Source organism: Nesoenas mayeri (genome assembly GCF_963082525.1).
Source record: "Nesoenas mayeri genome assembly, chromosome: 11".
Classification (NCBI taxonomy): domain Eukaryota; kingdom Metazoa; phylum Chordata; class Aves; order Columbiformes; family Columbidae; genus Nesoenas; species Nesoenas mayeri.
In genome coordinates, this window is record NC_137563.1 from 7,027,650 (window position 1) to 7,055,594 (window position 27,945).

Below are 27,945 nucleotides of genomic sequence, written 5' to 3' on the forward strand. Positions count from 1 at the left end.
GCTAAAGTCCAACTGCATGATTTCAGTGCCAGACCAGCTCCTGAAACCTTCTATCATCATGTCAAGCATTGCTGGTTTAATTGCTGCCATAACTACCTATGCTATCAGTGTAAAAAAGGAAAAACAGGACACAGACAAAACTGTGCTTTCAATGGAATAAGCTGTGCAAATAAAAGGAGAAAGGCACGCATATCATTCAAAGTGACTGCTGAAGTATGTAAGTATTAATTATGCTGTTCTGTCAGGTTTGCTGGGTGTGTGTCTTGCAGAGGAACATCGTAACTGACTGGCTGAGGACAGGCCTTTCTGACAGTGACAGAGAATGTGGGACATGCCTCTCTGTCCTGCTATCTGAAGTGGTTTCTGTGGCAGCAGTCAAAATAGGAGACGGTGTCCTGGTGAGGTTGGCATACAAGACAGTTTCTATGGTGTTGGCTAAAAAAAGCACTGTACTTAGTTTTATTTGGGTGTCTGTGGTGTTTTTGAGATGCGCTAATGAGGACTGGGCTTGATGCTGCAGACAGAGGTCCTGTGGTCACTCTTTCCACCAGCAGGGTTTAGGAGCAGGTTGAGAATGTACAAGGCAGAGAAGCCCCGGGCAGCCCAGGACAACACAACAAGGGGTTTTGTGGCACCACTTCCCATGGTGAGGTGGAGCTGATGCCCAGGCCTGGCTGCTGGGTGAGCTACTGCACATCAAGGGCTAATGAGAACCGAGAGTCCTTTTGTGGGAATGGCAGCGAACTGGGCAGTTAGGTGTGCCAATTTAGGAGGTTTTAACCTCACTGTAGACCAGTGCAGGCTGAGGGATGAGAGTTCTGAAGCGTGGGCTGGAAGGTGGTGCTCAGACCAAGACGGGGTCACGGCTGATATGAGGCGGGGTGGAGCTGGGGAAGAGGTGTCTGCCCGACCCAACACCGCCGGCGTGCTGCCCCCGCCGCCCTCCTGCTGCTGAGGGGACACTTGGGAGGGCGGGGCGGGGCGCGAGAAGGCGGGCAGGAGCCAATGGGGAGCGGCCGGCGCCGCTCGCCAATACTCGGCGGCGGAGGAGCGGCGGAGCGCTCAGCCAATGGGAAGCCGCGGCCGCCGTGCGGGGTGGGGAGGTCGAAGGAGGGCGCGGCCAATGGCAGCGGTGCGCGCGCTCGGGTGGGCGTGGCGGGACCAATGGGGAGCGGCGCGGGGCGCGCGCGCAGCCGCGGGCGGGGCGTAGTGTGTGTGTGTTGGGGGGGAGGGTGGGGGGTGCGCCGTGCGCCGTAGGTAGGGGGGCCGGCGCGCGGGCCCGCCCCTTCCTCGCCGCAGTGAGTAGTGAGCGGGCGGCCATGTTGTGCGGGGGGAGGGGAGGAAGGAGTTGAGAGGAGACGGGAGAGACTCTCTCACACACGGCACAAGATGGCCGGGGAAGCAGCCACTGCTGCTGCCGGGCTCCCGGGTGCCTTCCCCGCCGCTCGGAGCGGGGAGGCCCGGCGAGCGCTCCGGGTGCCGGTCTCGGGGGCCAAGTCGGGCCCGGCACTCTGGGGGTTCTGGGGCGACGGAGGGCGGCGAGCCGGGCTGCCGCGCGGGGCTGCCGACGGGCGGAGGGCAATGGCGCCGGGCTCCGGAGCTCTGCCCGCGCCTCTCCGCCGCCAGGCGGGCGCGGGGCCGCCCTCCGCCGCGGCCAAGGCGAGGAGGGGGAGCAGCGCCCCGTTCTCAGGGTCCCCGTTGCCTGCCGAGGGGCTGCTCTTCGCCGGGTAAGTGCCTGAGTCCCCTCGCGTCTCATTGTCCTTTGTCCTTGGGAGGAAAAACAAAATGTCCTTGGAGCCGGGAGGGGGAGGGGGCGCCTGCCTCTCCCTGCTGCCCCCCCCTTGCCCCCGCTGCCTCAGGGGGGTCTCGGGGACCCCCGTGTGTCTCCGTCACCCCGTTCGGATGAGGGGAGAGCCGCGCGGTTTCGAGGAGGGAGCGGCGGGAGAAGCGGTGCCGCCGCGGGAGCCCCAGCTCGGCGGCCGCCCCGGTGACACCGCTCGGCTCCCGGGCTGCAGAGCGCTCCCCCTCCCCCCTGCCCCTGCAGCACCGAGGGGGCTCCACTCACCCCGGCCCCCCAAAACGCAGCAAGGAGGATGGGGGCAGCGCCAGGCGGGTTCCCCAATGCAGCAGTGGGGAAGGGGGGGGCTGCAGACCTGCTCCCCTCCGGTGCAGCAGGGAAGGGGGGCATCTGCAAACCAGCTTGTAACTCCAATGCAGCAGTGGAGGGAGGGGGGAGAGGTGAAGACTCTACTACATCACCAGTTAAATGTTTAGCCCCAAGTCCGTATCTGTTTAAAGAGCATTTGTTGCCCATTGCTGCTCGGATGGGGATATGTTTTCGTAGTTTGTTAAGAACAAAGACGCCATGTCCTTTTCTCTTAAAAATAAAACTTGGTCCTTTTTTTTTTTTTTTTTTTGGGGTGTTGGCTTTTAACTCTTTCTAAACCAGTAAGAAAAAAACAGGCTGCGGATGAGACAGCTTAGTACTTTACTGAAACAATAGATAGAAATTTATTTCGCTTGAAAAACAGCAGTTCAGGTGCAGAACTTTAAAGAAAACTCTGAAGAATTACGTGCAATATGATTTTGCAATTAAAACGGCAATACAAAAACTTACAAGCATTAAAAAAACAAAGCTCGGTCATGCCAAGTCTACAGTTTAAAGTTGGCAAAATACAGTTATGATTTAGACGACACTACGAGAAGAAAAGGTAGTTACTTAAGTACGAATCACACGATAAGGAAACGAATGAGTTTGTGTGTCACATATAAAGCTTTCAAAAAGCATTTATCGGGTGTCAGTTTTGATTTTCGTGTTCAGTTTATGCATTTTTGCAGGGAGCTTGGAATTATTTCTGTTTAGGTAGCATTTTTATCGTTGTTTTGATGTTTAATAATTTAGAAGTTGTACAACACCTATTGCAGGACTTTCTGAAAATGCCAGTTTAAATGGAATGGCTGATGTTTGCATTGACTCGCATTCTGCAATTACCAGTTTAAGAGTAAAATTGTAATTCCAAATATGTAAAAAGTCACTGTAGTAAAGAAAGAGATAAATATTAAGGACTTCAGTTTTAATTGGAGACTATGTGTAGTCATATTTGTTGGATTTATCCTGCTTGTACAGGATTATAAAACTCTGCAGGTTTTAAATTTTGCAATTGGAGGTAAATCTACGTTTTTTGGTACTTTCCTCTGCAAATACAAATCCATCATTACAACAATGAAAGTTGGCTTTTTGTGGAAATATAAATACAAGTTTCAGCAACCATTGGACTTCAGTCACATTTATGGAAAGGGCTCGGTATCTTTATTTTAGATTTGGATTATGGTGGTTTTATAACCCCAGCAACAGTTCTGCAGTGTAGAACATGTTCTGACATACACACTTTTCTGAAAAGAAAGTTCTAGCTTTAGGTGGGTGTCTACTGTATTTCTTCTTTTTTTTTTTTTTAAATATAAGGGGTTAGTTTTTTAAATAGCTTTTAACTTGCTTTAGCCTCTGAAAATAAAACAGCAGTTAAGTGTCTCTGAAAAGAAGTTGCTTGTATTCTTAACATATTTTATTTCATTGTTCTGCATTTATATATATATATAAGGTGTAGGAATTTTAATTTATAGTTGCTATCTTTTAATTTTTTTTTTAATTACCCACGTATTTACAGAATGATTCCAGACTTGTCCTAGGGTATCAAATAAATGGTGATAAATATAACTGCTGTAAAATGTAATGTTAAGCGTTTTCACCAAGGGCAAGAAAAGTTGGTTAGAGGTAGGGCAAATATGGTGTTCCTTGTGTTAAAGAGCATAGTTTGGGCTCTGAGTAAAGGTAGAGAAGCTGAAGGTTTTGTAACTATTCTGAAGGACAAAAAGATGTCTTTTGGAGGAATCGACTAACTTATGACTAAAAATGCAGAGAAGCTGATAACAGAAGCCATTTTAAAATTACTTTCCTCTCACTAGAGGTTTTATTTAATTTTGCATAGCATTTTTTAAAGACTTTATTGTGAAAAAAAGTATGAGGAATAAGAGGTATTGTATGATAAATTGCTCTTAAGAGAAAAAAGTCTTAAATAGGTTTGACTAAGTCATTCACAATTGAAGTAATGGGAGACAGGAGACTGCAGTTATTCATGTAAAAATATAGATCATGCATGTTGAATGTCAGTCACTCTTCAGTATTTTTCTTCAGCCAAGTATGTACAGCCACCCGTACTTTTATTTTTAGAGTTCAGTTATAAAGATACGGTTACTGCTATCAGAAGTTTTCCAAACTTAATAATTACCTAAAGATCAATAAGGTTCGAGCATCTGACTTGTTCTGCTTTTCTAAAGCAAAATGCTGAAAATTTTCATACTTTCTTTTTTAGGTAGAATTCCGTGAACAATACCTTATTTCCTGACTGGCTTCCAGAAGAATTGTTCGTACGTTATTTTCTTAGGTAAGAGTGGTTATAACTTGTGGTAGTATGCTCATTTCCTTGTTATTTCTGTGATCTTGGGGTTTGCCTTTTTAATACTGTGCAGACGAGAGAAAAAAAAAAAAAATCTCATTTTTAAATTGGAGGGGACGCATTTTATAAATTATCTGGACTTCAAAGTTTGTTTGTTTTTTCATATATGGGTAGACTGCCTTAAAATAATGTGATGTTAGTGCTGCTACTTCTGTATAAATTTTAGTTTATTAAGGCTATTTAGTAAGTGGATTTTTTTTCATATATGTATATACATTCATATGCATTGTGTTTGGTGGGAAATTACAGTATTTTTGTGTAAACCTAGAAGTTCTTTATGTCCCATTTTGCTAGTGGAAATGTGAATTGAACCTTAAAAAATGTTTGTTTTTTCTACTTAATAACTTTGTAACATTAATGCTTGGGGATATTGTAGAATTTGAATGTGAGAATAATAACCCTAGACTTCAGGAGTTCATACACAAGGAGATTTTTTGGGCCTGTTTCTCATTTTTTGAGACCTGAAGGCTAGTGCTTGGCAAGGATAGAATATTACGGTTTTGTACCGTAGGTGAAATTTGTATTAATTGTAAGATACCTTATGTGTTTTGAAAAAGTTTATATCAGTTGAGAACATTAGAACTGTATGTAAAATCTGTATGTGCCTTATGCCTTTGTTTTCAGACAAACCTGTTTTTGTGTGTATGTTGGTTTTTTTTTTTCTTTAAAGGCTATTACTGGATATTGTTCTTGCTTCCAAAAATTCAGATGGCTGGTTGGATAAAAGACCTTGAGCAAAATGCTGTACTGTGCGTACCAGGTATGTTACACTGCATTAGTGTTTGTTTTGTTTTGTTTTTTTTAAATTATCCTGTAAATATATTTTAGCAAAATAAACATTGAATATTTAAACTACGATGTTTTACCTTGTTGAATTTTCTTTCAAGTTTTAGTGCATTTAAAAACTGTTAGCATGTACTAAATACAGTAATGTTAATATCTCGTTACACATCATGTAAGATTTTTATGGTCACTCATAAATAAGACTTTTTTTTAAGAATCTGAAATGATCGTGTCAGCACATCGTAAAATAAAGCTGTGCTAATGAGGATTGTCATAGCCACTAAGGACATTCAGTCTAATAAAACTTCAGAAACGTTCTTCCTTCAGTTCAAGGTATTAGTTCATTAGCAAGTGACACTCATAAGCTTTTCCATTCCAATAAATTGTTTTTTTACAACCAACTTAAAAATACTCTTTTCAGTCTAAATTTTACTCTAATAGGCTAAACCTGCACCGAGTTGTTACGAAGTACCTTGCTGTTCCTTGCAGTATAAACAAATAAGCTTACTTTTGTTTTTACACTTTAAGGTTCTGCATTTAGAGACAGAGTAATACGTTACAATTGAGTTATGCTTTCACCACTGTGTAATTAAAAGTTGGGGATCTCCTTTGCCTGTATTAACTAGTTGCTTTTCACAGCTTACCATGCTAATGTACTTGAGTACATTCAGGACCTCAAAGCGTAAGGTGTCTTCATGAAGACGTGTATCGTGAATCTCAAAAGTAATCTTGATAGTTGGTTTTTTAAAATTACATAGTTTATCATGATAATTTAGAATACAGATCTTGTGAACCCGCTACCTGAGTGCAACTGTTCTGTTTGGCTGGGATGAAGGCTTCAGTGTGTTCATGAGAGAAGTCATATACAAATTTTGCACAAGCTTTTCAAAAATGTCTCTTTAAGTTGTAAAAAGTGCTTTATCTGCAGTAAGGCACTGCTGATGTGCAAGACAAAATCTAGATAATATTTATAGGTACTAGACATGTACTGTACACCCTGGATGTCTTGCAGCAAAACACAACTAACGAACAAGGTTGTTAGGTACATTCTAGAACTTCATTGTGTAACTGTCTGATATGAAGTCTGAGAATCAGAAGTCGTGATCGGTACCTTGAGAAGAACAACAGAACGTATTTGAAATCCCCCATGAATTTTCAATTTAGAGAATTAAAATCACCAGATATTGCACAGTTTATTGCGAAAAGACAAGACTAGCCTTATTCACATAAAATTCTCATAGTAATTGTGGGGCTGAATGTGTCAAACTGAAGACTTGTATTCCTAATATGAAATCTTTAAATGTCTACAGCTGCAAATTTTAATTGACCTGCTCTTAATAAAAAAACCCGAAAAACCAGTACTCAAGAGCAGAGTGATCTTGATTGACCTGACCGTTTAATGATGAATATGAAATTGAGTACTGTGATCTCAGTGGTCTTACATATTTCCTGTATCGTCATGATGCTGTTTGTGCTGAATAGGTATTATAATAAAAACAGTTTTAAATGACCCTTGTTACTGTTGTGAGCTCTTCAGAACTGCCTTTTCTGGTAAGAACAACATGTTTTCATCTAGTAAATGTCAGCTTGATCTTTAGAATAGGTAGACCTCAGTAGGCTAGGTGCGCACTGCTGGGGAGTTGAGGAGAGTTCCAAGTTTATGACCACCGTGCAGCACGCTGAGGATTGATGTGGTCAGAAGAACGCTCTTATTAACTATGGTGATATAAAGCCATGTTAAATAGTCTCGTAAAATTAATTCGTAGCATTGACAGCTTATATGGAAAAACATGGATATGGTGATATGCATATAGTTTAGTTTATCCCAAGGAAGAATCTGATGTCAAGTGAATAGCTTTAAAGCGCCTGGCCTCATGTCATCCTGTAGAAGGAGATACACTCTCCTGAATCTTAGGGCTAGCAGTGCCAGTATTCTGGTGAAGGAGTCAAGGACCTATGATGCAAGGCATGTTTTTTGTAGGCATAGGCTGTGCTGTACTTAAGACATCTCATTCTATAGTTAAAAAAAAATATAAGCCACAACTGTAAGACTACCTAAGGAAAAAAAAAAAGTAAATCCATGTGTTTACTTTAAATTGGGCATTATTTTTTTAAAATCACGTGGCCTACAGCAATTACTGTGAGTAGTCTGATTAAAACATTTTTTAGCTTGACACCTGTTAAATGAATTGAATGTTAAATAGGAAATACAAGTGTTAATCTGAAAGGCTAACTTTTTTTCAGCTGAAACTTGTATTTACCAGCTTTACAGTTCATGGCTTTTGGCGTAAGCCTTCAGTTTTTGTGATGCATTCAGTGTTTTGGGAGAAAATGTCTTTCGTATACTAAAATTTGAAAACTCAAAATATAGTGGTATATTTGAAAAAGGTAGAAAAATTATCCCTGGTGTGATCACATGAATGAAGTGTAATACGTTATTAACATCTTGGTGCTGTTCTTACAAAACTCTTTGGTTCATCCATTCACTTCAGAGTAGAGAAGTCTTAGTACTAGTATGTGACACCACCCGGACATGTATTAGATTCCTCTGGCAAAATTTTGCTGAAGTCAAAAGAGCACATTCTGGTTGAGTCTTAAGTTTTTCAGTAGAGGAAGCTGTTCCTCTGTGGTTATACAAAGCCATATTAAATATCCACATTAAAGTTTTTGTGAAATTACCATAAGTGGATGCTAACTCTAGAATTAAAGAAAACAGGAACCAACTTGAATGCAGATGATGTTTAACTGTGCTGTAAATTACTACAAAACGCAGAGAGCTGTAAGCTGAGAATCTTTCCATCATTAACTTTAGTCTTTGAAATCATAGTTTCCATGTGGCTTTTTTTTGTTGTTTTTTGAGTGAAATGGTACATATAGGACAGAAAAAGATGTAAAGGGCATGAGTAACCCTCTTTGCCTAGTTCATGTCTTACACTTTGCGTGACTGGTAGATGCCTCTTTGATCATCAAGTCCAGCACCCATGTTGCATTTCCTCTATGGAGTGCCTGCCCACCATTTTGGACTTCAGTTTTGTGCTTCCATTTAATAGCAGCTGTTGGATCACATTTTAAATGCATATTTTCAACCTCTAAATTTCACGTTCGTTTGGATATTCTGCATGATTGTGCCAGTTTACTACTATAATTTTTTTACCTTTTCTCATTTCTAAAGTAATCTTTTTCCATATTAGTCATTTCAAGTAAATTACATGAACAAAGAAATTAAAGTTCTATTCATCACAGCTTGCTTTCTACACATCTGAGCAGTAGCTATCAGTTTGAAGAGGAGAATTTAGAAGACTGTAGATAGTTCTGCACAATATGATGTCACTGAATAGATTCATTAATTTGTACATATTTGAGGCCCTATTCCGATATAAGTACATTCTGAGGTTAGGTGAATAACTTGTATGCCTCATGATCCCAGATGACTTTATGCACTTGAAATGTACAATTAAAAAAAAACGGGGATTCATGACCTGTTTTGAGTCCTATTTTAATCTCACTACATCTGCTTAAGGTGGTTTTGATTGAACGTTTATTGATGTGGATTGCCAATAAGCATTTTCAAATTTAGGCGTTGCCCATATACCGGTAACTTTGAGATACAAAGCAAATAACTTCATATGAACTTATTAAATAATTTCACTGCATCTGATACCACCTCTTAGTAAAATGTATTTGAATTGTTTGTATGCGAAGGGCAGATCAATTGCTTTCAGCATACTTCCTTTTGATGTCTGATCTTTTTCAACAATTTCAAGAAAGTTGTGGGGTTTTTTTGCGTTGTTTCTCAAGGGATTTGCGTACAGGAACGGATCTGAATTTGAGTGGTTTGCACAGGTTCTTGGATAACAGGTTGCCTAGAGATACTTAATGTTTTTTATAAAGTGTTTTGTACTGTATGCTGTGTTTTGCTGGGAATTTGTTTTGTTTTGTTTTCATTTGAGGATAGGGCTTTTTTAATAGTCTTAGGCTAGTGCTCTAGTCTTTATTTTTCAATTTTCTTTTTATACAAGTGTTTAATATATAATTTTCCCTACAGATATGTTGAATTGATTTGCTCACTGTAAGCAAAATAACTTCTCTTGGTTGAAGCACTGGTAAGTTGCTATTCCTAATAACATTTACTTTTTAGCTTTAAAACAAACAAAAGTACTAGCACACATGGCTATAATGTTTAATTTGGTGAAGTTTTTGGCTGAGTACATCCTGAGGTTCTTTCAAGTGTGTCTGTGTGTGCGTGTGTGTTTCTAGAAGAGTCAGTTAGAAGGACACAGGAACATTCTTGCTGGGCTCTTGGGAAATGAAGCTGTACTTGGATAGTACTGTCAACCTGTCTTGCTGGAGAACAGCTTTTGTATCTAACTGTAGTTCTTTGGTCTTCTGCTTCTGTGATTGGAGTCCATATATTGTTGAGAACTATTAAATCATAGACTTGCTTGTTCAAAAGGGCTTGGTGTACAAATGTCTGTCTCTACAGATAATTACTACACACAATTTGGATAACAAATAGTGTGGACAGTATCATGGCAGGAAGAACTTGTTTTACAACCAATTGATGTTGTCCTTTTGTGCCTCTGTCAGGATCAGTGAGGGTCTATGAGCAGATAGTAACTGTCTTCTGTTCTATGATTGTTCCGTTTCTGTTCTTCATTCACAAAGCTTCAGCTCTGCAGGCAATGGCATGTAATGGTGATACAGTTTCCTGTATTAAACGGCTAGCTGGTAGACTTAATTTGGGAACCATTCCTCATATAGTCAAAACGCAAAATTGGCAGACTTGAGTAGAAAAATTCATTTGGTTCTGTGCTGGATGAACATGAGGATAAAATTTTATCCCGTTTCCTTTACTAAAAGAATTTGGTTTTGATGACCTTTTTGTCTCTAGCACATTCCATGACTCTCTTGGGAGTTGTCTCTGGAAAGTCCAAAGTCCTCCTGATATCCTGTCTGCTTAACATTCAGATTCCTTACTTATACGTTTTTGATTAGGGATCCATTGCATTTTATGTACATGATTAACTTTTTTTTAGTGGGAAGCTCTATTCCTGTAGGTCTATACTTTGGAATAGATGCTTTAAGAGACAGTTTCTTGGAGACAGTTCTTTCAATATGACGTGCTACCGGATTGAGTAATGCCTGCCTTAGATTGCAGACAGCTTGAGAAAATGCTGTTCCAAGGTGCAAATATCGCCTTGCATCAGTGGATAGATGATGATTACTGATTTTTACCTGTCCAGCGGTGATGTGTGTTTGCAGACACATGCAGCTGCGCTCACCTTGTACAAACTGCCATCTAAGCTGCCTTCAGGTGGTAGAAAAGCAGTTACTCCCAGTTTGTACTGCAGAGTTCCCATGCTTGCTTCTGATCTACTCATGATGTAGAGACCAGTGTAGGTCTCTTTTGAAAGTAAACAGGAGTGTGTGAGGGTAAGGTGCAAACCTCACCAGGCCATGTTATCCTAGCCTTGTGCTCCCTTTTGGTATGTTTCATTTTGAACCAATTTTTCAGTCCTGAGGCAAAAGAGTAGAATTTATGAACTTTGAGGAATTCAGTTCTTATTGTGTGTTCACGTGCTCAGTTTTGATGATCTTTGATTAGTGCTTTATTGCTTCTACTGCTGTGTTCTGTAAATTTTACTACTTGGTTCTTTCAGAAGTCTTAAATTACTTTTCACGTTACAGATGTGTAAACCAGCCTATTTCTTACTATGTTAGGAGGAAATGTTACTCCTTTCAGCTATTCCTCAGAACTTCCTATGCTGTCCACTGTTACCTTTTTCCCCAGTCACTTGCTATAATCTCTAAACACTTGACCCATGTTCCATTTTTATATTAATTTTTATCTGTTTCTACATCTTTGTGTTTTTTCTGTTTTCTCTCCTGGGTTTTTAAGTTAGCCGTTGTTGGATCTGGTTTCTTGAGCAGGAATTTGGCTTTTCAGTTACATACTAATTCTTTTGCCCTTCTCTGTTTTATAATCCTTATCTAAAGGAAGGGATGAACATGAAACTCTTTGACTGAAAAAGAGTTGCTGTCAAAAGAAGTTGCCTCGAAATATGTTTTTAAAAACATCCAAATGTATGGATCTTGAAAGATGTAATGTTACCCTCTCTGGTTAACATAGATAACGTTTAGTTGAAGCACTGATTTTTATTTATTTCTTTTTAATAGAAGGGAGGAAATACTTGAAAACACCAGGAACTTTATTGAAGTTGGCATACTTTGCATTAATGCAATAAATTTATTATTTAAAAGTAATACCCACAACAGAGTGCATCTGTGAATAAAGTCAGATCTTACCTGAAATTAATCTATGAGAAACCTGGTAAACAGCATTTCTTAGATAAAAATACCTGATCATACATGACTTACGCTTTTACTGCTGTGCTTACTGCATATCTGATAGCAGTGAAAGTGTATTTAGGACTGCCCAGAGAACTTAGATACTTTTAAAAATTAGATAAAACATCATTATGAACTTTAGATTTCAGTGAAGGGCACGTGTGCTTTTTCCTCTAGTGTAAAAGTTACCAGAAGCATGTCTTTGAGAATAAAATCTTGCTTTAATGAACTTTGAAGTGTAGAACTTCAGATTTGCTTTGCTCGAACCTCATTCTGTCCATGCTTCCTTCCAACAGAGGGAGCTGAAAATTCCCTGGCCTTGCAGTTATGTCACCTTTAAGTTTAAGCCTCAGAGTGTGAGAGATTTCACTCTGGAAAACTTTGTAAATGTCTTGGTGTCTCACACAGTCTCATATTGAAAAACTGCAAGGTTTCAGTAGACATGAAATTGCTCAGGCCATGGTTTTGGCCATGAGGGATGTCTTTTATTGCTGTGATCTAGTAATAGTGCAACAAGTAAGGAATTACAAAAAAGAAAAAAAACTGAAGAGAAAAACTTTGTAAACTCATGTTTCCAAACTGTTGCCTTAAGCCTTGGGGCGAGGTTGGGAATAGTTTGCCTCTGTTGATAGTGTCAATGTACTGCAAGAGCTTTGAAGGCAACTTTGAAACTACTACATGATTATTCAGGTACCTCATTTATCATGACCAGAACACTGTGTTTGGAAACAATTACAGTAAAAAGTGGATAATAATGTTTGCAAAACAGGATGATGCCTGACTGGTGGTATAGAAGGAATTAAGTACTCATGCTATCTAGTAAAATAATGTGAGCTATTCAATAGCTACCTTAAGTGTAGGATCACTGCATATGTCTTGGTGGAGAAGGAGTATATTTTTGCAACATTATTGAAGCTTCTTAGCAAAAAGTGCCTTAATTCATAAGTAAACAAATGCTGTGAAGTCTTAAAGCAAATGTAGATTTCACATGAAAAATAGTACAGATTGCTATTAATATTTTGGCCATTACTGTGGCATCTTTTTGATGTATGAATAACTTTTAGAACAAGGGCTGTTGTAGCACGTTCTTAATTATAATGTATCATCAGTTCTGTTTACTGTTAATTAATTTACAAGGTCAAGAGAAGAGTTTAAAATGAATGTGGTGGGGTTACTTGCAAAGTTTTTGGTACAGCCAAATGTAGGTGAACCTAATAGGGAAACTTGCCCTTAAATTGCTTTTGGCAGATCTCATTAGCGTCCAAGGCGGAAAGCTAACCCAACTGAAAGGGGCCTTTCAAGGTTGACTAATATGTAACTAAATTATGTTTTTGAAAGATGGGTAAAGCTGATGCCAGTAATTAAATTTACTTACGTTTCTTATGAAAACTATAAAAAATATTTTAAAGGTCTTATTTATAGGGTTTCCACTCCACTCATGTTAGTACTTCTGGATATTTGATAGTGACAATAATGGAAAGCTTTGTGGTGTTTTATTTTTCATATCTTGGTACCTCAGTCAAGGCATTAGCATTAAAAAATACAAGAAGTTTTAATTTTTCTTCAGGTGCCCAAATGGATTTGAAATTAGGATTGTATACCAATAAGGATTGGGGAGGGCAAAAAAACCCAAACCAACAAACCCACAAACAAATAAAATCTCCAAACTTTCTTCAGTTGAGTGTGGGGAAGAACATCTTGCAAAATATTCAATTCCTGTCTTAACTGAGGAGTTGAATGCTTGAAAAAAAAGAACTTCTGCAAACTTCAGTGTTCAGTTTCTGGTTCTGAAAATGTGAAGATCCCATAATTAAATACTACTACAGCTACACATGTTGCACAATGCAAAGCAAAGTGAATTTCCAGATCCTGCATTCCACTTCTATGTGCTGTACTTACCTGCCACTGCCATTGTATTTAAAGCAAGGAAGTCTATAGAGAAATGTAGAACAGGACATATGGGCAGTTGTCAAAGTCAAACTGAGGTTTGTTGCGCTGGTGCCATCGCTGTTTGCTTTGCTGTAAGTGGTGGTTTTGAAATAGGGATGGGGAACGTGGGATGTTGAGGCAGAGACCACTAGATGGCTCCACTGATTTTTGCTGTACTGTGGGTAATTTCTGCTTCACTTGTGAGAATCTGGCCAGGGTTATTGGGGAACAACAGTGGTGGAGTTGGCTTTTAGACTAAAATGAGGTTAGAGCTATATAAATGCAGAATAAATTGATGTTAGAGTGTAGATACTCAAAACCATAAAGACATTTTAAAACTTTTTTGTATGTCAATCTCTTCTGCAGTTAGCTTTGGTTTAAAATGAAGTTCTTAACACTTACTAACTTCCTGTGCTCCATTTTTGCATGTTAGGAGAAGTAGTTTGTTTTGTTGTGGGTTTTGTTTTCTTTTTAAAAATATATGAGCTTGTTTTTCTTGGAAGAAAATATAAAGATGGGGACATTCACTTCTTATCTATCCATGTGGAAGTCATTTGATTAGTTTGGTTTGTCACTCACCTGTGGGCTTGGTTGCTGTTACATGAAGAGTCAAGTTGGAATATGGATCAGGAGTAGTATGGTCGCCTTGCTAAAGGCAGCTAATGTGACTTGTTACCATTTCATCTGACTTCTCACATGTCCTTTCCACCACTAACTAAACCAGTCACTCTGTTTCTAAGTGTGTGCTTGCTGTTGCACTGTATGTCTTTCATGAGCTGGAAAACTAGGTTAAGATGGTGCAATGTCTCGTCTCCAATCACCATCTGAATATAGGAAACCAGTTTTCATGCCTGTTACATTGGTTTTGATGCATCTATGCCTTTGAAGAAAGGAGCATAGACAGTAGTTAAAAAAATGTAGCTTTATTATAATAAACTTGGTTTTCCACTAAGCAGTGTCAGCTCTAGTAGATGGGTCAGTCCAATAAAGATGGTTGCCAGAGCAAATTTGTCAGATTTCTCACTATTGGTTTCTCTACTGTTTTAACACTATGGAGAAATTTCAAATGGAATTTATGGAGCCTGAAAAGGTTCCTGAACTTCTAATAATTTCTCCTCTACTTCTTTTTAGGTTTTGTTAACATTTATCTTTTTGACTTTTGACTGATGATTTGACCTGGTTTGTTCATGGTAAAAGTAGATGTTCTGGAATGTGTAATACAGAATGAAGCATCAGTTATATGTTTAAACTATCTTCAAGGTACAGTAGTTGATTGTCTTAGTTTAAAGATATGATCTGTATTCCAACAGCATTTTTCTTTTAATTTTCCATAAAGAATCCAGTGAGATGAAGAGTGTCAAAAGGAGTCTACGAATGAGACACCAGGATGGCAGTTCCACTGTTGATTGAGAGGTTGAGGAAATGGACTAATGCATGAGTGCTGTGATATGTCTGTCCAAGACAAGGATGTTAAAACGTGGACTCTCGTGTTACTAAACCAGAGAAGATCTGGGTTGTGATCATCCTATCAAAATGGACTTTGCATTTGAATTAATCAGGGGATTGTATCAGTGTCTATCCAATGAGGGATCTGTTTGAGGACTGGGTGACAAAATTTTGCTCTGGGTTTGTGTATGCATAACAGGCAGATTCATTTGGTAAGAGATCTGTTGCTACCCCTTTGTAGAAAAATGTAATGTTTTTTTAAGTGACTTAATAAACGGTTTTGGTTTCTTCCACACTTTGTCTTTGTCCTTTCTGGCTGAATATTTTTTCTATTGTGTTGATATTTAAGTGGGTTACATTTTTGGTTACTATTAAAGTGAGAAATACTTTAGCTGCTAAGCACTAAAGGCAAGGTAAAATTTTGTGCTATATTCGATTTTAAATGTGGTTTTCATTTGCAAATTATCTTCACTTTACCATGACTTCGAATGAATTTTTATTTGCTGGTTTGTTCATTCAGGTGCTTAATATTAGGGGGTTTTCAGTACTTGGCCTATTGTCAGGGTACTTCTGCTGAACTTTCTGAAGTTATTTTAAGATGAAATTGATATCAGTTGAAGGCTGAGCAAATATGACAATAAAGGAGTGCTTGAATGTTTTGTGTAACTTTTTTAGATATGCTTCTTCAGTTGTATGTGGGTACAGAAACTTCTCAACAGATTTCCTGGACAGCACACTTCCTAAACACTCTATTCTGCCTTAAAATTGTTCTGTACATGTGTTCAATCTATTTCACCACTATTTAATGTAGACTTGGCTGCATGATACTGTACCATGTATTTGATGAGAAAAAATGGAGTTATTTTTGATATTGCTACAGATGTTATATTAACCTTTACAAATGAATTTTAAAATGGTTCTAATGTTCGAAAACCAATTTCCTTTCAAGTTCCTTGTGGATCAGATAGTTAAACTGTAGCCACCTTCCTGTCTATGTTTCACATGAAAATCATAGTTTTCTTTGTTTCATGCTGGAGGGCCAGGATGACAAACCTGATGATGAGATAATCTGAGTATTTTGTTTTAAACCCAACAAAAACTGAACAAAACCCTGTTGCATGTTTATTTGGCTTGCTCAGACTTCTTTGTAAATACCCATTTTTACCATGATGAATTGTTGGTACCTGTTTAGTCCAGCTATTTTGTTGATGCGCGCTTGCTTGCTCAGGTTTGGTTTTGCCATGTGTTGTATGGTGGAGTTGGATCCTGGGACAACCTAAAGGGATCTCCATTGAGATGGGTGGATTTCCTTGGTGTTGCCCAAAATTGCTTGGAATGGTCTTGCATTTTGTTTTCTTATAGTTGAGGTATAAGGGATCTTCTGTAAATAATCGGTAAAGTTGAATTCTCTAAAATAGACTGTGGCCACAGAGTGCATCTACTCCAGCTTCTTGGTGTGGAAGGTTGTTGGAGGTTGTTGGAGGATGTGAGTAGCAAGTGTGTGGAGCAGTTGATGAGGACTATCTTGGTTCTGCTGGTAGAAGCCGCTGTTCCCAGGCTGTTGGGATGCTGTGCCATGGATGTCCCCATAGGAGCCCAAACTCACCCATTACCTCCTTCCCCCCCTGCAGTCCCCCAGGGTCTCATTCCACTGTCATGTTGTGATGCTTATGAATGTGCAAGATGTCCTTGCACTTTATAGGGGGTTGTTGCTTGTGGGAGGACAACTGGTAGTAGATGGAATACAAGAGGTTGGGGGATGCTTGGATCTCCTCCATGGTCTGTCTTCTCAGTACTAGGATGTTGTATTTGAGATGTCGCTTGATTTCCAGTTCTACAGCTTGGCTGTTGTGCAGCTTTAAAATTAATTTGTTGTGTTAAAATCTGTTAACAAACATGAATGGGTTAAGAATGGGAATTCAAAATAACCCTTTTAGCGGTGTCAGACTCATTTTATGGTAGTGCCTTCGCAAAACTGATGAAAATGGTGCAGCTTTTGGATTTTTGGTTTTGGGGAAGACCAGTAGGGAGGCGCTGTCGAGCTGGTGGGGCTGGTCAGCAACACAGGGCTCTCCTCGGAGCGCCTGACGCTCTTCTCCCAAGCTTTAAGTGCCACTGTTGGGTGACGAATGGAGGAGCTATTGTCTGGGGATACTGCCACCAACCCCCAAAAAAGCTACCCCTTGGGTGGGGTGAGCCCCAAGGTGGGTTGGTGGTGGCTGCATGGCTGTCAGCTCCACTTCCATTCTTTCAAAATGGCTTTAACAGCACCACTTCCTGTCCAGGGAGGAAGTAATTTTAGCCCAGGCACTGAAATATTTAACAAATCTTTAAAACAAAAGGCACAAATTCCATTTCTTTCTGGTTTCAAAAGGGTGTCTGAGCCACATGGGGTTAAGGTGCCCCTTCAGCTGGGGTAGTTGGAAGAAGCCAGGGCTGTGGGGGGTAGCAGGCACCCTTTAGGTGGAGGCTATCTCTTTTTTTGGTAGAAATGAAGGGGTGGGTCTATGGTACATCACCTGAGTTGTGGGGTAAATGTAGAGAGTGTCAATCAAAGGCAGAGCTCAGAGCTGGGAAGGAGCTCTAGATGGCGGCTGTGCCTTAGAGAGAGCGCGCTCAGCTCCCTGCCTTCCCCAACACTTTACGCAACTTTCCCTAACTTTTGGGCAGCCTCAGGGGGCCCCCACAGCCCCTTGCCTCTCCTAGGCACCGATCGGGGGCCGAGCAGACCTTTTTCGGGCAGAAAAGCAGCTTTTGAGGGCTCCCTTTTCGTGCCTTGCTGGAAAGAAGAAGCCGTGGAGAGAGCCCAGGTCGTTGTTTTTCCAGCTTAGAAGCCATGGCGTACCTCCATTTTTGTGCGCTCTCCTAATGAGCTTTTTCCCCCGGACATTTTTGGTACTAATTATCGCTTCTTCTGCTTTATCGACAACATATTTTTGGGATTAGAAGATATATTTTTTTTTCATTCTCTGAAATTTGTATTTTATTGTTATAACGCTAAATATTTTGGATCTAATGTTTTTCCACTACCCGAAACTAATATCGACTTGGTCCTGGCGGCGGTGCATGGATCAGGTAGGTGAGCAATTAATAATAATAATTTTTAGATTTCTGCCGTTTTTAGCACTTTGATTTTTGACCGATTTGAGCCGTATTGAGATGACGCAATAAGATACAGAGATTATTTCCATTCAGTGTTACTTTGGGAAAGTTTGCAGGATGCTCCTCTACTGTGTTTATTCTCGGATTTTTCTTCTAAAACGATTATTTGTTTTAAATCTTCGTTTTGCCGTGTTGATCAGTGTTGTATATTGTTATAACAATATCATTGCAGCGTCAGGACTTTGTTCCTGATAATGAAAGCCCGTGAAATGAACTGGGACCTTACCTTTCTTTCAACTTTTGACAGTAAATACCTGGGCACAGGACTTCAAAGCACACAGACACCCCCTGATCCCCTCTTAATATTTAAGAATAAAAAGATGATGAGAAATAAGGACAAAAGCCAAGGAGAGGAGGGTTCAGTCCACAGCAATGCATCGAGGTATGATCTATCAACTTACTTTTTTTTTTTTTGGTAAAACCTGTGAATACCCTGTTTACTTTGACAGCCTTGGGTTACTGTCGGTGCTTAATACAAAACATTTTACTGATTTTGCTTCCTTTTTAAGGAATGACCTTGAGATTGTTAGCATGCCACACCCTAATTTTTTTTTGGTAGCAATTTCTGAAAGTTGTGTTGTGACTTTAGGGCCCATGTCATAGTCAAAAGGTACTGTACCTTTATTCAGGGGAGCCCTTTCCTCTGTATTATGTTTTTCCAGCTTTTGAATTTCAGTTTTTAGGTTTTTTGTGCTGTGAAAAATGACCTTGTCGGTTTAGCCATTGCTGCATTGCACCATTTTACATACAAGGCAAATTTTTCTTTGAAGAATCTCAGAAGTCTAAACTTTAACTGAGGGCCATACAGAAGCCTGGTGTAGTAGTAAATTATAGTAAATAGACACAAGAAAAAGTTACATGAATGAAAAAAAGCTCATTTTAAAATATAAACTGGAAAGTGTCTGTTTGTCTGATACCCCTTACTTCAAATTTTATTTGAGCTTGTAGAACTTTTATACTGTTTAGGTATTTTAGAATATTTTTATACAATTTAACCAGACTTTCTCTTGCTGGTGATAGCATTTCGTATCACAAAATACACACTGGGTCTGTTAACAAGATGCTCCAAATGCTTTGCTTGTTTGTTTCATGTATTTTTGCTCAGAGTGTTTTTATTTACTTTTCTCAAGTGTTGAGATTCTTTACAGATTTTTAGAAGCTTAACCTTGATATGGGAAAAGTATGAAATATTGGAAATGCTTGTTTGCTAGGAATGCAGAAGTATAATTACTGAATTGCTCATTTTGTATTTGAAGGGTCGGCTTTTTCAAAAATTGGAAATTTAAACTATATGCATTTTTGTTTTCTGGTTTGTACATACACTTGATTTTTGCATTTTGTTAATTTTAATTGAATCGTGGCCTGTTTATTTTTCTCTGGTGTTGTTTTCAGTAATTTTTAACCAATATGAATAAAAAAGAATTCTGAACTGTCTGTTGTATCACATGTGCTCTATGTGATGTTTGCAGGTGTTTGAATAGTATTCTTGATGCCAAATATTTAACCTGCCTTAAACACATGAACTTGAAATACTGTGGGAGTATATATAATTAAATTACTGTAACCTGGTAGCATAAAACTTGGATGGTATTCTGGATGTATTAAAATTACAGTCAAATTTTAAATCCTAAAATGGATATGGGTAAGTTTGTTTAATTTGAAATTATTATTAACTAAATTAGCCTCAGGGACTGTTGAGGCATTAAATATAGCACCTATACAGGGCTTTTATAATAATGCAGTTTAAAAACACATCAGATTTTCAAACCATGCTATCTTTATATTAGTGTAAATGCTGCACACAAGATATTGCTTTAGAAATCGATTGAAAAAATTACTATTCAGCTCAAGTCCTTGTGCTATTTTAAAAGTACATATTATCAACGAGAGCAATAATAGGTATGATTTGTTCAGGAAATCTAAATTAAGGTATTTTATCGACGTTATAAATATTATGCTAAATAGGAGATGAAATTGGAGACAACCAGCAGTAGTTCCACAGAAAGACCTTTGGGGTTTTTGTCCTCAGGGGTATTACATTTGCATAGTGTCTCATGTGTGCTTTTGGTCTTTCCATTGAAAGGTTATTTACTGTAATTGATCAATTTACATGTAACACCTGTTGTGTGAGGTTTTCCTTTCTCCCCCTTCACAGTTTTGTTTTGGTTTTTTTCCTCAAAATACACTTGCTGTGGGTAACATCCACTCACCTGAAGTGTGGGAACAATCGAGTGCAGGATATTTGTAAGTGAGCCCTGTCGAGCTTATTTTTGAGCTGTGAGTCAGACGAATGTCGTAAAATGGGCTTTACTTCCTGAGGTTGACTTGAAGTTGTAGGGGAAATGATTTCTAGGAAGTAAAGCCACCACTTTGCTTTCCTGTAGCCCACAAAGGTGCTGATGTCTGCACTTCATGTGCTGCTGCGCAGCTTTCTCCTCCCCAGGTGTGGGACCAGCTCGGCATCCCTGGGAACACGTGAAGTCCTATCACATAAACATGGAGACAGGTGGAAAAGGTGGATGTGGCCGGTGCCACTTACCTGGGCTGGAGAAGCACAAATGCAAGAATAAAGGTGTTAAAGAAAAATACAATTCATATACAGCTCCTTAGTGTCCTGGCTGGGAAATTTGTTTGGAATTGACTCCTACATTTCCAGGCCTAAGGAAGTGCAAAGGTGTATGCTGAATAAACAAAAAATACCTGAGAATTATCCCAAAATGCTTATTCTTAAGGAGGGAAATGGTGTTAACTCTTTACAGTTTGTAAGCTGAGGAGTGTACCTGGTGCCTTTCTGTAGATTGAACAGCAACACCTGCCCTTTGTGTATTGATGGTAAATCCTTCCACACTTGGAGCTGAGTGATTTCATGTGACTTTCTCCACCTGGGATAAAAGTTGGAGATGCTGCAGTTACTAATACCCACCACCTGCCTATCTGGGACTTGCATTAAATAACAACCAAAACCCTGGTGTGTTTTCTAGCATCCTCTTTGCTGCGTTTCTGAAAAGCGGGTGGTATGAGAGGGTCACATCCATGGTGCAACCCAAATGTGGACTTAAGTGGCCAGAGGCAGGCTGGGGTCCCCCTGGGGTCCCCCAGTGAGTTTTGTAGGGGATGGCAAGTAACACATGGTGGATACGTTGTTCCTCTTGTTTCCCTGGCCTGCAACTGTTGTTTTTGCACCTCTCTTAGTGCCTTGGTGTGGAAATGGTTTCTGCTACAGAAGCTGTGCATCTGTATCCAGCTCTTGGTTTCTCTAGTACTAAAGCATTATTTTTGTGGGGAGGAAAAGAAGGGGGTTTCAGTGGGTTAGATCGCGGAGCCGTCAGTGTGGGGTCTGAAATGGGGTTGTTGCTCGGTGGCCACCTCAGAGTGCTCTGCAGCGTGCGCCGCAGCCTTGGTGGAGCAGAACACCCTCGTTTTACGTGGCAGCCATTTTATGAAGATGTAGTTACATACGAAAGAGGATTTGCAGGGAGGGGAGCAGGGAAACGAAGGTGTTAAACACAATCTGCCCTCCTTGGCTGCTGATAAAAGCAAGGGACATCCCTTTGTTGTTTCGGCAGCGCTCGGGAAGCCCCGATTCCCCGCAAAACGCGCAGGGAAAGCCGCCCCGCCTGGCATTTTGGTGCGGGTCCAGTTCAGTCACAAAATGGCTGTTCCTTTGTGCCGCAGAGCTGACAGGCATACTGCATTGCACTGGGTGTACGCTGGGAACAGCAGGAAGTTGCTGGTGGGGAGTTCAAAGGCCACCGTGTGCGGCTGGGGCCGGGCATTGGCTGCGCCGGGCGGGGACGGGCGGGGGCAGAGCTGCGCATGCGCGGAGCGGCGCGGCGGCCCCGGGCAGCGCCGCCCAGCGCGGGGGCCCGGGCTGTGCGGGGCGGGCTGGGCGGACCGGGGGCAGCGCGGCCGCCGTCCCTCGCTTCCTCACATCTGGCGGGCGCGGGCTTTCATTTTATCCGTATTATTCTTATTGTTAATAGTTCAGGCTATTTTGAGAAGCAAGTTACTTGAAAAGGAGCAGGGCTATTTTTGGTGTGCTGTGTTTTTTTTTTTAAAAAAATTTTATTTTTTCTTTTAACTTTGAAAAGAATTGCAGAATACTGTAATATTCCTGGAACATCTGGCCTTTTTTTTTTTTTTAATAGCATTATGTCTTTCAGCATCCTTAAACCACTACACCCCTTGCCTTCAACGTGCGTTTTGCAACTGGTTTTCTTTGACCTGAGTGGAAACGTTAAACATAATTATTAAAATGCTTCTGACTATGGTTTCCAGCTTTTCATCCAGGCTGATGGGTTATTTTTCAGCTGTTGCGGCCATCTTGTATGTACCGAGTCTTTCAGTTTCATTTGCGCTGCTGAATTCTTTAACATGGATTTTTCTTTTTCGCTCCTTTTTTAAACTAACCCTTTATGAAACTGTCCGGAGGCTTTTTATTGAAAAGGGAAAAAACGCTTGATCAGTTAGGAACACAAAAGGAATAACGTGCAAGGAATTCACATGCATAATGATGTAATCTGTGTGCAGCACAAAGGAGATTGTTCTTGTTTTGCTTTGTTACTTCTGTTTCACATTACCCTCTCCAAGGAAATGTCTCATCTAATTACTAATGCACGATTCTGAGGCTTTCAACTTCTCTGTTTCCTGTCTCGTGATTGCTGCCAGGAGTGGAGACAATATACGGTGCTATAAAAAAACCACTGCGTTGAGCTGAAATTGAATCTCTTGATTGTTCTTGTTAGTTAGACATCTTAAACCAATTAATGGGATTTTACATGTTCTCTAAATGCATGAGCGTTTTGCTGAATACAAACGGACTAAAGAGCTCACCTGGGTGATGGGGTAACCCTGCCAAGACGCTGCTGTGTGCAGCAGGCACGTGTGTGCACACAGGCTCCCACAGCTCTGCCTCAGCTCCTTGGTGCCTGCAGCCAAGGGAAGCTGGCGTGGTTGAGATGGCAGATTAGAGCCTGTTCCGCTTTCTCTTGGGTTGATGTTTCACCTGCTGTACTTGAGGGCAACAGTTGCCCTTATCTGCACCTTCCCCCATTTCCTAGATGAGCTGAAGTCAAAGTCTCCCACGGCTCGGGGAAGAATAACACGGTGTGCCACAGGGTCACTTCTGAGAACATGGGATCTCATCTGTGTGTGTCTTGGGAGCAGCGTGGCTGGCCGCACGTGGGCTACAATAATACATTTTGCAGTAAAACAAGCGATTCTGCTCTTAGCTTCATGTTAAACCTTTGAGAGGGCTCAGAGGAAGGGTCAGGAAGGCAGTGATGTTTATTTTTAATCTCTTCAACTTGATATAGGGAGAAACCAGTCTTTGTTTTCGTGTTTCAGCCCTTGTTTTATAAAGCTGTTCATGCAATTAGCAGGTTACTGATTTGCTAAGCCTGTCTCTGAGGAATTTTTATACCGGCATGTCTCTTTATTCAGGCTTATCACAGCCAGTTTTAAGGAGCAGATGAGGATGCCAGTGCCAGATGCAGTGAGGTCAGCGCTGTGGTTAAGTACCTGAGACTGTGAGCAGGCGTGTAGGGGTGGAACTGAAGCTTCTGGTACCATGGCCTTGCTTCTTTTGAACTCGAAATGGTTACAGTAAACTTACTTTGGGTGGATTTGACAGCTTATGCTGAAGTGGCATCTCCTGACATACAACCTGGAGGTGTCTATATCCACTGTATCTCCTTTTGTGTTGCAGACAACAGTTCCGGCAGGAATTGCAGTGTTGAATTAGGCTGTTAAGTTTGCCCCCAGCTGAAATCCAGCTCAGAAAGATGGCGATGATGGAGAAAGGCTGTTCTGCGTTATCTCTTCTCTCCTTCAAGGAAAATAAATACAAACAGAACAGCACTGGGGGAGGGGAAGGCCTGGATTACCCTAATTAGATATAAGCAGCCTTCTAGCAAAGGCTGTAGTGTTCTACTGATATGGTGTCTAACACAAATTTTTCTGGTGTATTTTTATTAAAAGACGTGTGCTAAAATGCTTTTTGAAGATGTTCTTTCAACAGGTGGTGGTGCGCTCATAAAGTCTGCCTTTATATCCTGTAAAGTATCCTTGAAATGAAAGCAAAGAAAAGACTAGATGAAAAAAATCACATCGAGTGACTTGCAGTGAAGTCTGTTGTGCTCTTAATGCCTCATTTTCTGGGAATAGGGAGCGTCTTTTGGGTATAATCAGAAGCAAAATGTGGACGAGTCTTTCCAAATATGCAGCAGCTCTTGCTACATCGCTGCTTGTGCAGCACTGTTGCTAAATTATAATTTTCAATATACAAATGGCTTTATATTTACCTGTGGGCTGAGGTAATCGATGCTGTGTTTTTCTGGCCTTGACTTCTAAGGTTAAAACAATAAAAGCTTTGAAACAGTGATCTCAGATTCCCATCTGGTATTGTGCTGGTAACGCTCGCATGGCCTTTGGTCTTGGCAGGACTTGTGTGCAGCGTGTTTGCCAAGCTCCGGCTGCTTCCCAGGCAGATGCTGAACACTTCATTGCCCATGAGCCTTTACCCTGGTATGAACAAGCGTGTTGCAATGTCAAGAATCCACTGACTCCAGAACAACTGGCTCCTTAGGAAAAAAATGTGTTGTAACTATTTATGTTTCTTGCCAGTTTTATTGCTAGGTATGGATGACTTAATAGAATTGCTAATGTATTAATTATAGGAGTAGTCTGCATCTCTTTCATGGGGAGGAACCTCTGTTCTTAACAAGAGTTGTCACTAGTTGAGAGCTTTGAATGCCATGTGCTGTCTGTAAAACGGAGGCTTAATGATGAGCCTTAAATCTCTCGGTTAAAAACAGCTTTTAACAGTCACTTGGAATAAAGCCCTCAGGCCAGGTCAGGCTCCCCTCTTCTCAACTGCAGGTCAGCTGGAACCAGAAGGGAATTTGTGTACTTTCATGTTCTTGTTAATGATTTTGCATCCATAATTTCCATATTGCTGCATTTCTTTAATCTGTTAGGTCTTAAATGAAGTTTGCAAATGATAAGGGAGAAAAAACAACCACCCTTTCAGTACAAATTTAAACCAAAATTGCTGGTGTGTACTCCAGTCCCCCCCCCCGCCCCCATGCATCTATACACCCTTTACAAAAAGTGGGATGCTGCCTTTGTGCTGCACTGAGCTGTGGCCTGACTGTCCCCTGCTGTGACAAAGCCGGGGTGGCAGAGGGACAGGGCGAGTTAACCCCTGCCACCCCCTCAGGCTCCTTCACTGTGGAGTGCGAGGGGGTTCTGGGCAGTGGGTGCTGGCAGGAGCCACCCAGGTCCCCTCACGAGTGGTGGATGTGAAGCCCCAAAACCTCCCTGCCCTCCTGGGGAGAACAGGCCCCTCTCAAAGCCTGAGAACCTCGCTTGTCCTTCCCTTTCTGTGCAGGGAAGGGGGAGGATGTTGCCTTTGGAGATTCTCAATGGTGCTCCTTAATCAAGTGGACAGGTTTTGACTCCTTTTGTCCCTCTGCTGGTTTTCTTTTCTTTTTTTCCTTTCTTTTCCCACTAAACATCCCAAGCATTTTCAGCCTCTGGCTCAAAGATCAGAGAGCAAGACAGCCAGCTCTCCCAATCATGAATGAACTGCTCGTTTTGCTTGCTTATGCAAGCGTAATGTGGTGTCTTTGTAGTGCAGAAAGGAAAAAAACCAACTCTTTTAGAAAAGACTTGTCATTCAAGATAGCCTGTACAGAGAGCCACAGTAAGGGATATTATTTAGCTCACTGTGTGCTCAGGATTCCTTTGCCTTTGGCATTTGGGAGTCCAGTGCTGGGGCAAGTAGCAGTGGCCAGAATGTGTGTGAAGGTTTTTCCCTTTGCCTTCTCCCCTTCCCTTCCTTTGAGCCAGGCTGGAAACCTCCATGACCCAATTCAGATGGTTATTTAGATAGGATACCTGCTGAGTGCATAATCCCTCCCTTGTTATAGTCGCACCATGGCCCTGTTGTGCCTAGTGCTGTGTAAATGTAATTAACACCCAGCTTCTGCAAGCAAGGTTTGCAGTCACATGTGGAAAATATGTATATTCTCCCTGCTAACTCTTCTCACTTGCCTATTTAAGAAAAGTCGCCATCACAGAAAGGAGATTGGGGAAATATTTTTCTTTTTTATTTTCTTTTTTGAAGGATGTGTTGATTATCTGTTACCCTGTAACCTTGGGAGTGTTTGTTGTGCCCAGAGTTGGCCAAATTATATCACGAGTATTCAAAGTTGTTCGGAACTCGCTTTTAAACAGTATGAAGAGCCTGGCTATGTGTAGTATATTCTAGTTGAAGTTCTTGCTTTGAGAGAGATCATTGTTAGAAATATGTACTGTGCGTGGCTGCCAATAGTAGAGTAACCGGAATATTTTTCTTCCCTCCCTTCCCCCCATTTCCACTTTTGCCTGCAGGAAATAAGTTGGGACAAGCTTTGTCACCGACTGACCCTTTCTCATCACTTACCACTCAGAAAATCTTTGCCTTGTGAGACAGGAAAGCACCAATCACTCTTTTTAATAGACTATCAGAATAAAATATAGGGAACTCAAAAAGCGAGGAATGAATTTGTCTTCAGTATCACAATCTGAGTGTCACTTGGCTCTCCTGCAAGCTCTGTGTACTGTATATATGGCTTTAGTTATGCCTACTATAGCATTTACTCATGTTTATTTCCCAAGGCAAAGGGATAGGTCCCATGAAGTTCTCAGTCCTCTGTGGTCCCACCCGTTTATCAAATCTTATCCCCTCTTCATCAGATGGTCTATAGCCAGAACCAGTCTTGCGTTTCTTTTCCTGGCTTGTTTAGCCTAGAGGTGGAATTTAAAGTGGTTTGGTTCTGTTTTACAGCTACTGTGTGACTTGGGTGCATGCCTCAACATTAACTTGACAGTGCTTGTTTTTATTTGCAATATATGTAGACATTTCATATATGTTTATATATAATAATAGGGAGTACAACATGTATGGATCAAATATTCAAAGGAAATGTTTAACCGCAACATGGTACCCCGTTGAGTTGGTGCGTTAGCATCTTCTGTGGTTTGTCACCGTCTCTTTGTGTGTACAGCAGTTTGTGTGTAGGTCACTATGGGAAGACACATCTGTTTAAATAGTTTTAAACTGGTGGGCTGCACTGGCTTTGCTGATCTGGACTTGGGAGTAAATCTAGGGCTGGTGCTGCCGGTGGACGGGTGAGGCTGGCAGCCCTTGCTAGAGAGCTGCGGGGGCTGAGGAGCCTCTTTTACTGGTAGAGCTGGATCTAACGGACACACCTGGTCTGGAGAAGACATCCCAGCCCCTTCAAAGAGTCACATCTTGGCTGCCGACGGCTGTGCCATGAATCGGCAGTGCCGTATGGCGCCAGGTCTGGTGGGCTGCCTGATGGTTCCAGCGCATGACCCTGCTCCTGTCCGTTTAAGGGTTGCCATGGAATTGGAATGTTTGGGCTGCTCACAGACAGTTGGCTCGGCTCTGCCAGAGAGGGATCCTGAGGACACAGGGGTGGCCAAACTGAGCAGCTGGCTCACACCTGGCTTGCTGCTGCCCCAAAATTGGGGTCATGCTTGCCCCTTTTGTCTTCGACAACTTGTCTGTGCTACCCAAGGTAGTGTACTTGTACTGTTCCTGGTTCCTGCAAAGGCTTGGTCCTGATCTTACTCGCTAAGCCAGCAGAGAACTATTTTGCTGTTTCTCTGGACAAGTCTTGGTGTGTTATCAAGTTCAAGTGGATCATGGAGGAGCCCAGCACCAGTGCTGGTGTGACCACCAGGTGAGTACTGG

The 27,945-nt window shown here is 41.2% G+C and overlaps 1 protein-coding gene across 8 annotated transcripts in view; it reads left to right on the forward strand.

Annotated features, from left to right (window-relative positions):
* Positions 1-1,323: 1,323 nt before the first annotated feature.
* CHD2 (chromodomain helicase DNA binding protein 2) overlaps positions 1,324-27,945 on the forward strand; it is a 71,620-nt gene continuing 44,998 nt past the window's right edge. For 5 of the 8 annotated variants that reach the window (XM_080351365.1, XM_080351368.1, XM_080351369.1 and 2 more), the window contains exons 1-5: positions 1,324-1,727; positions 4,371-4,442; positions 5,185-5,274; positions 9,343-9,400; positions 18,430-18,564. In XM_080351365.1, coding sequence (XP_080207491.1) covers positions 18,503-18,564 — 62 coding nt within the window. In that variant the 5' untranslated portion in view covers positions 1,324-1,727; positions 4,371-4,442; positions 5,185-5,274; positions 9,343-9,400; positions 18,430-18,502. Of the gene's footprint in view, positions 1,728-4,370; positions 4,443-5,184; positions 5,275-9,342; positions 9,401-17,251; positions 18,100-18,429; positions 18,565-27,799; positions 27,935-27,945 lie in introns of those variants that run through there. The other 3 variants (XM_080351367.1, XM_080351366.1, XM_080351370.1) reach the window with 3 other exon arrangements.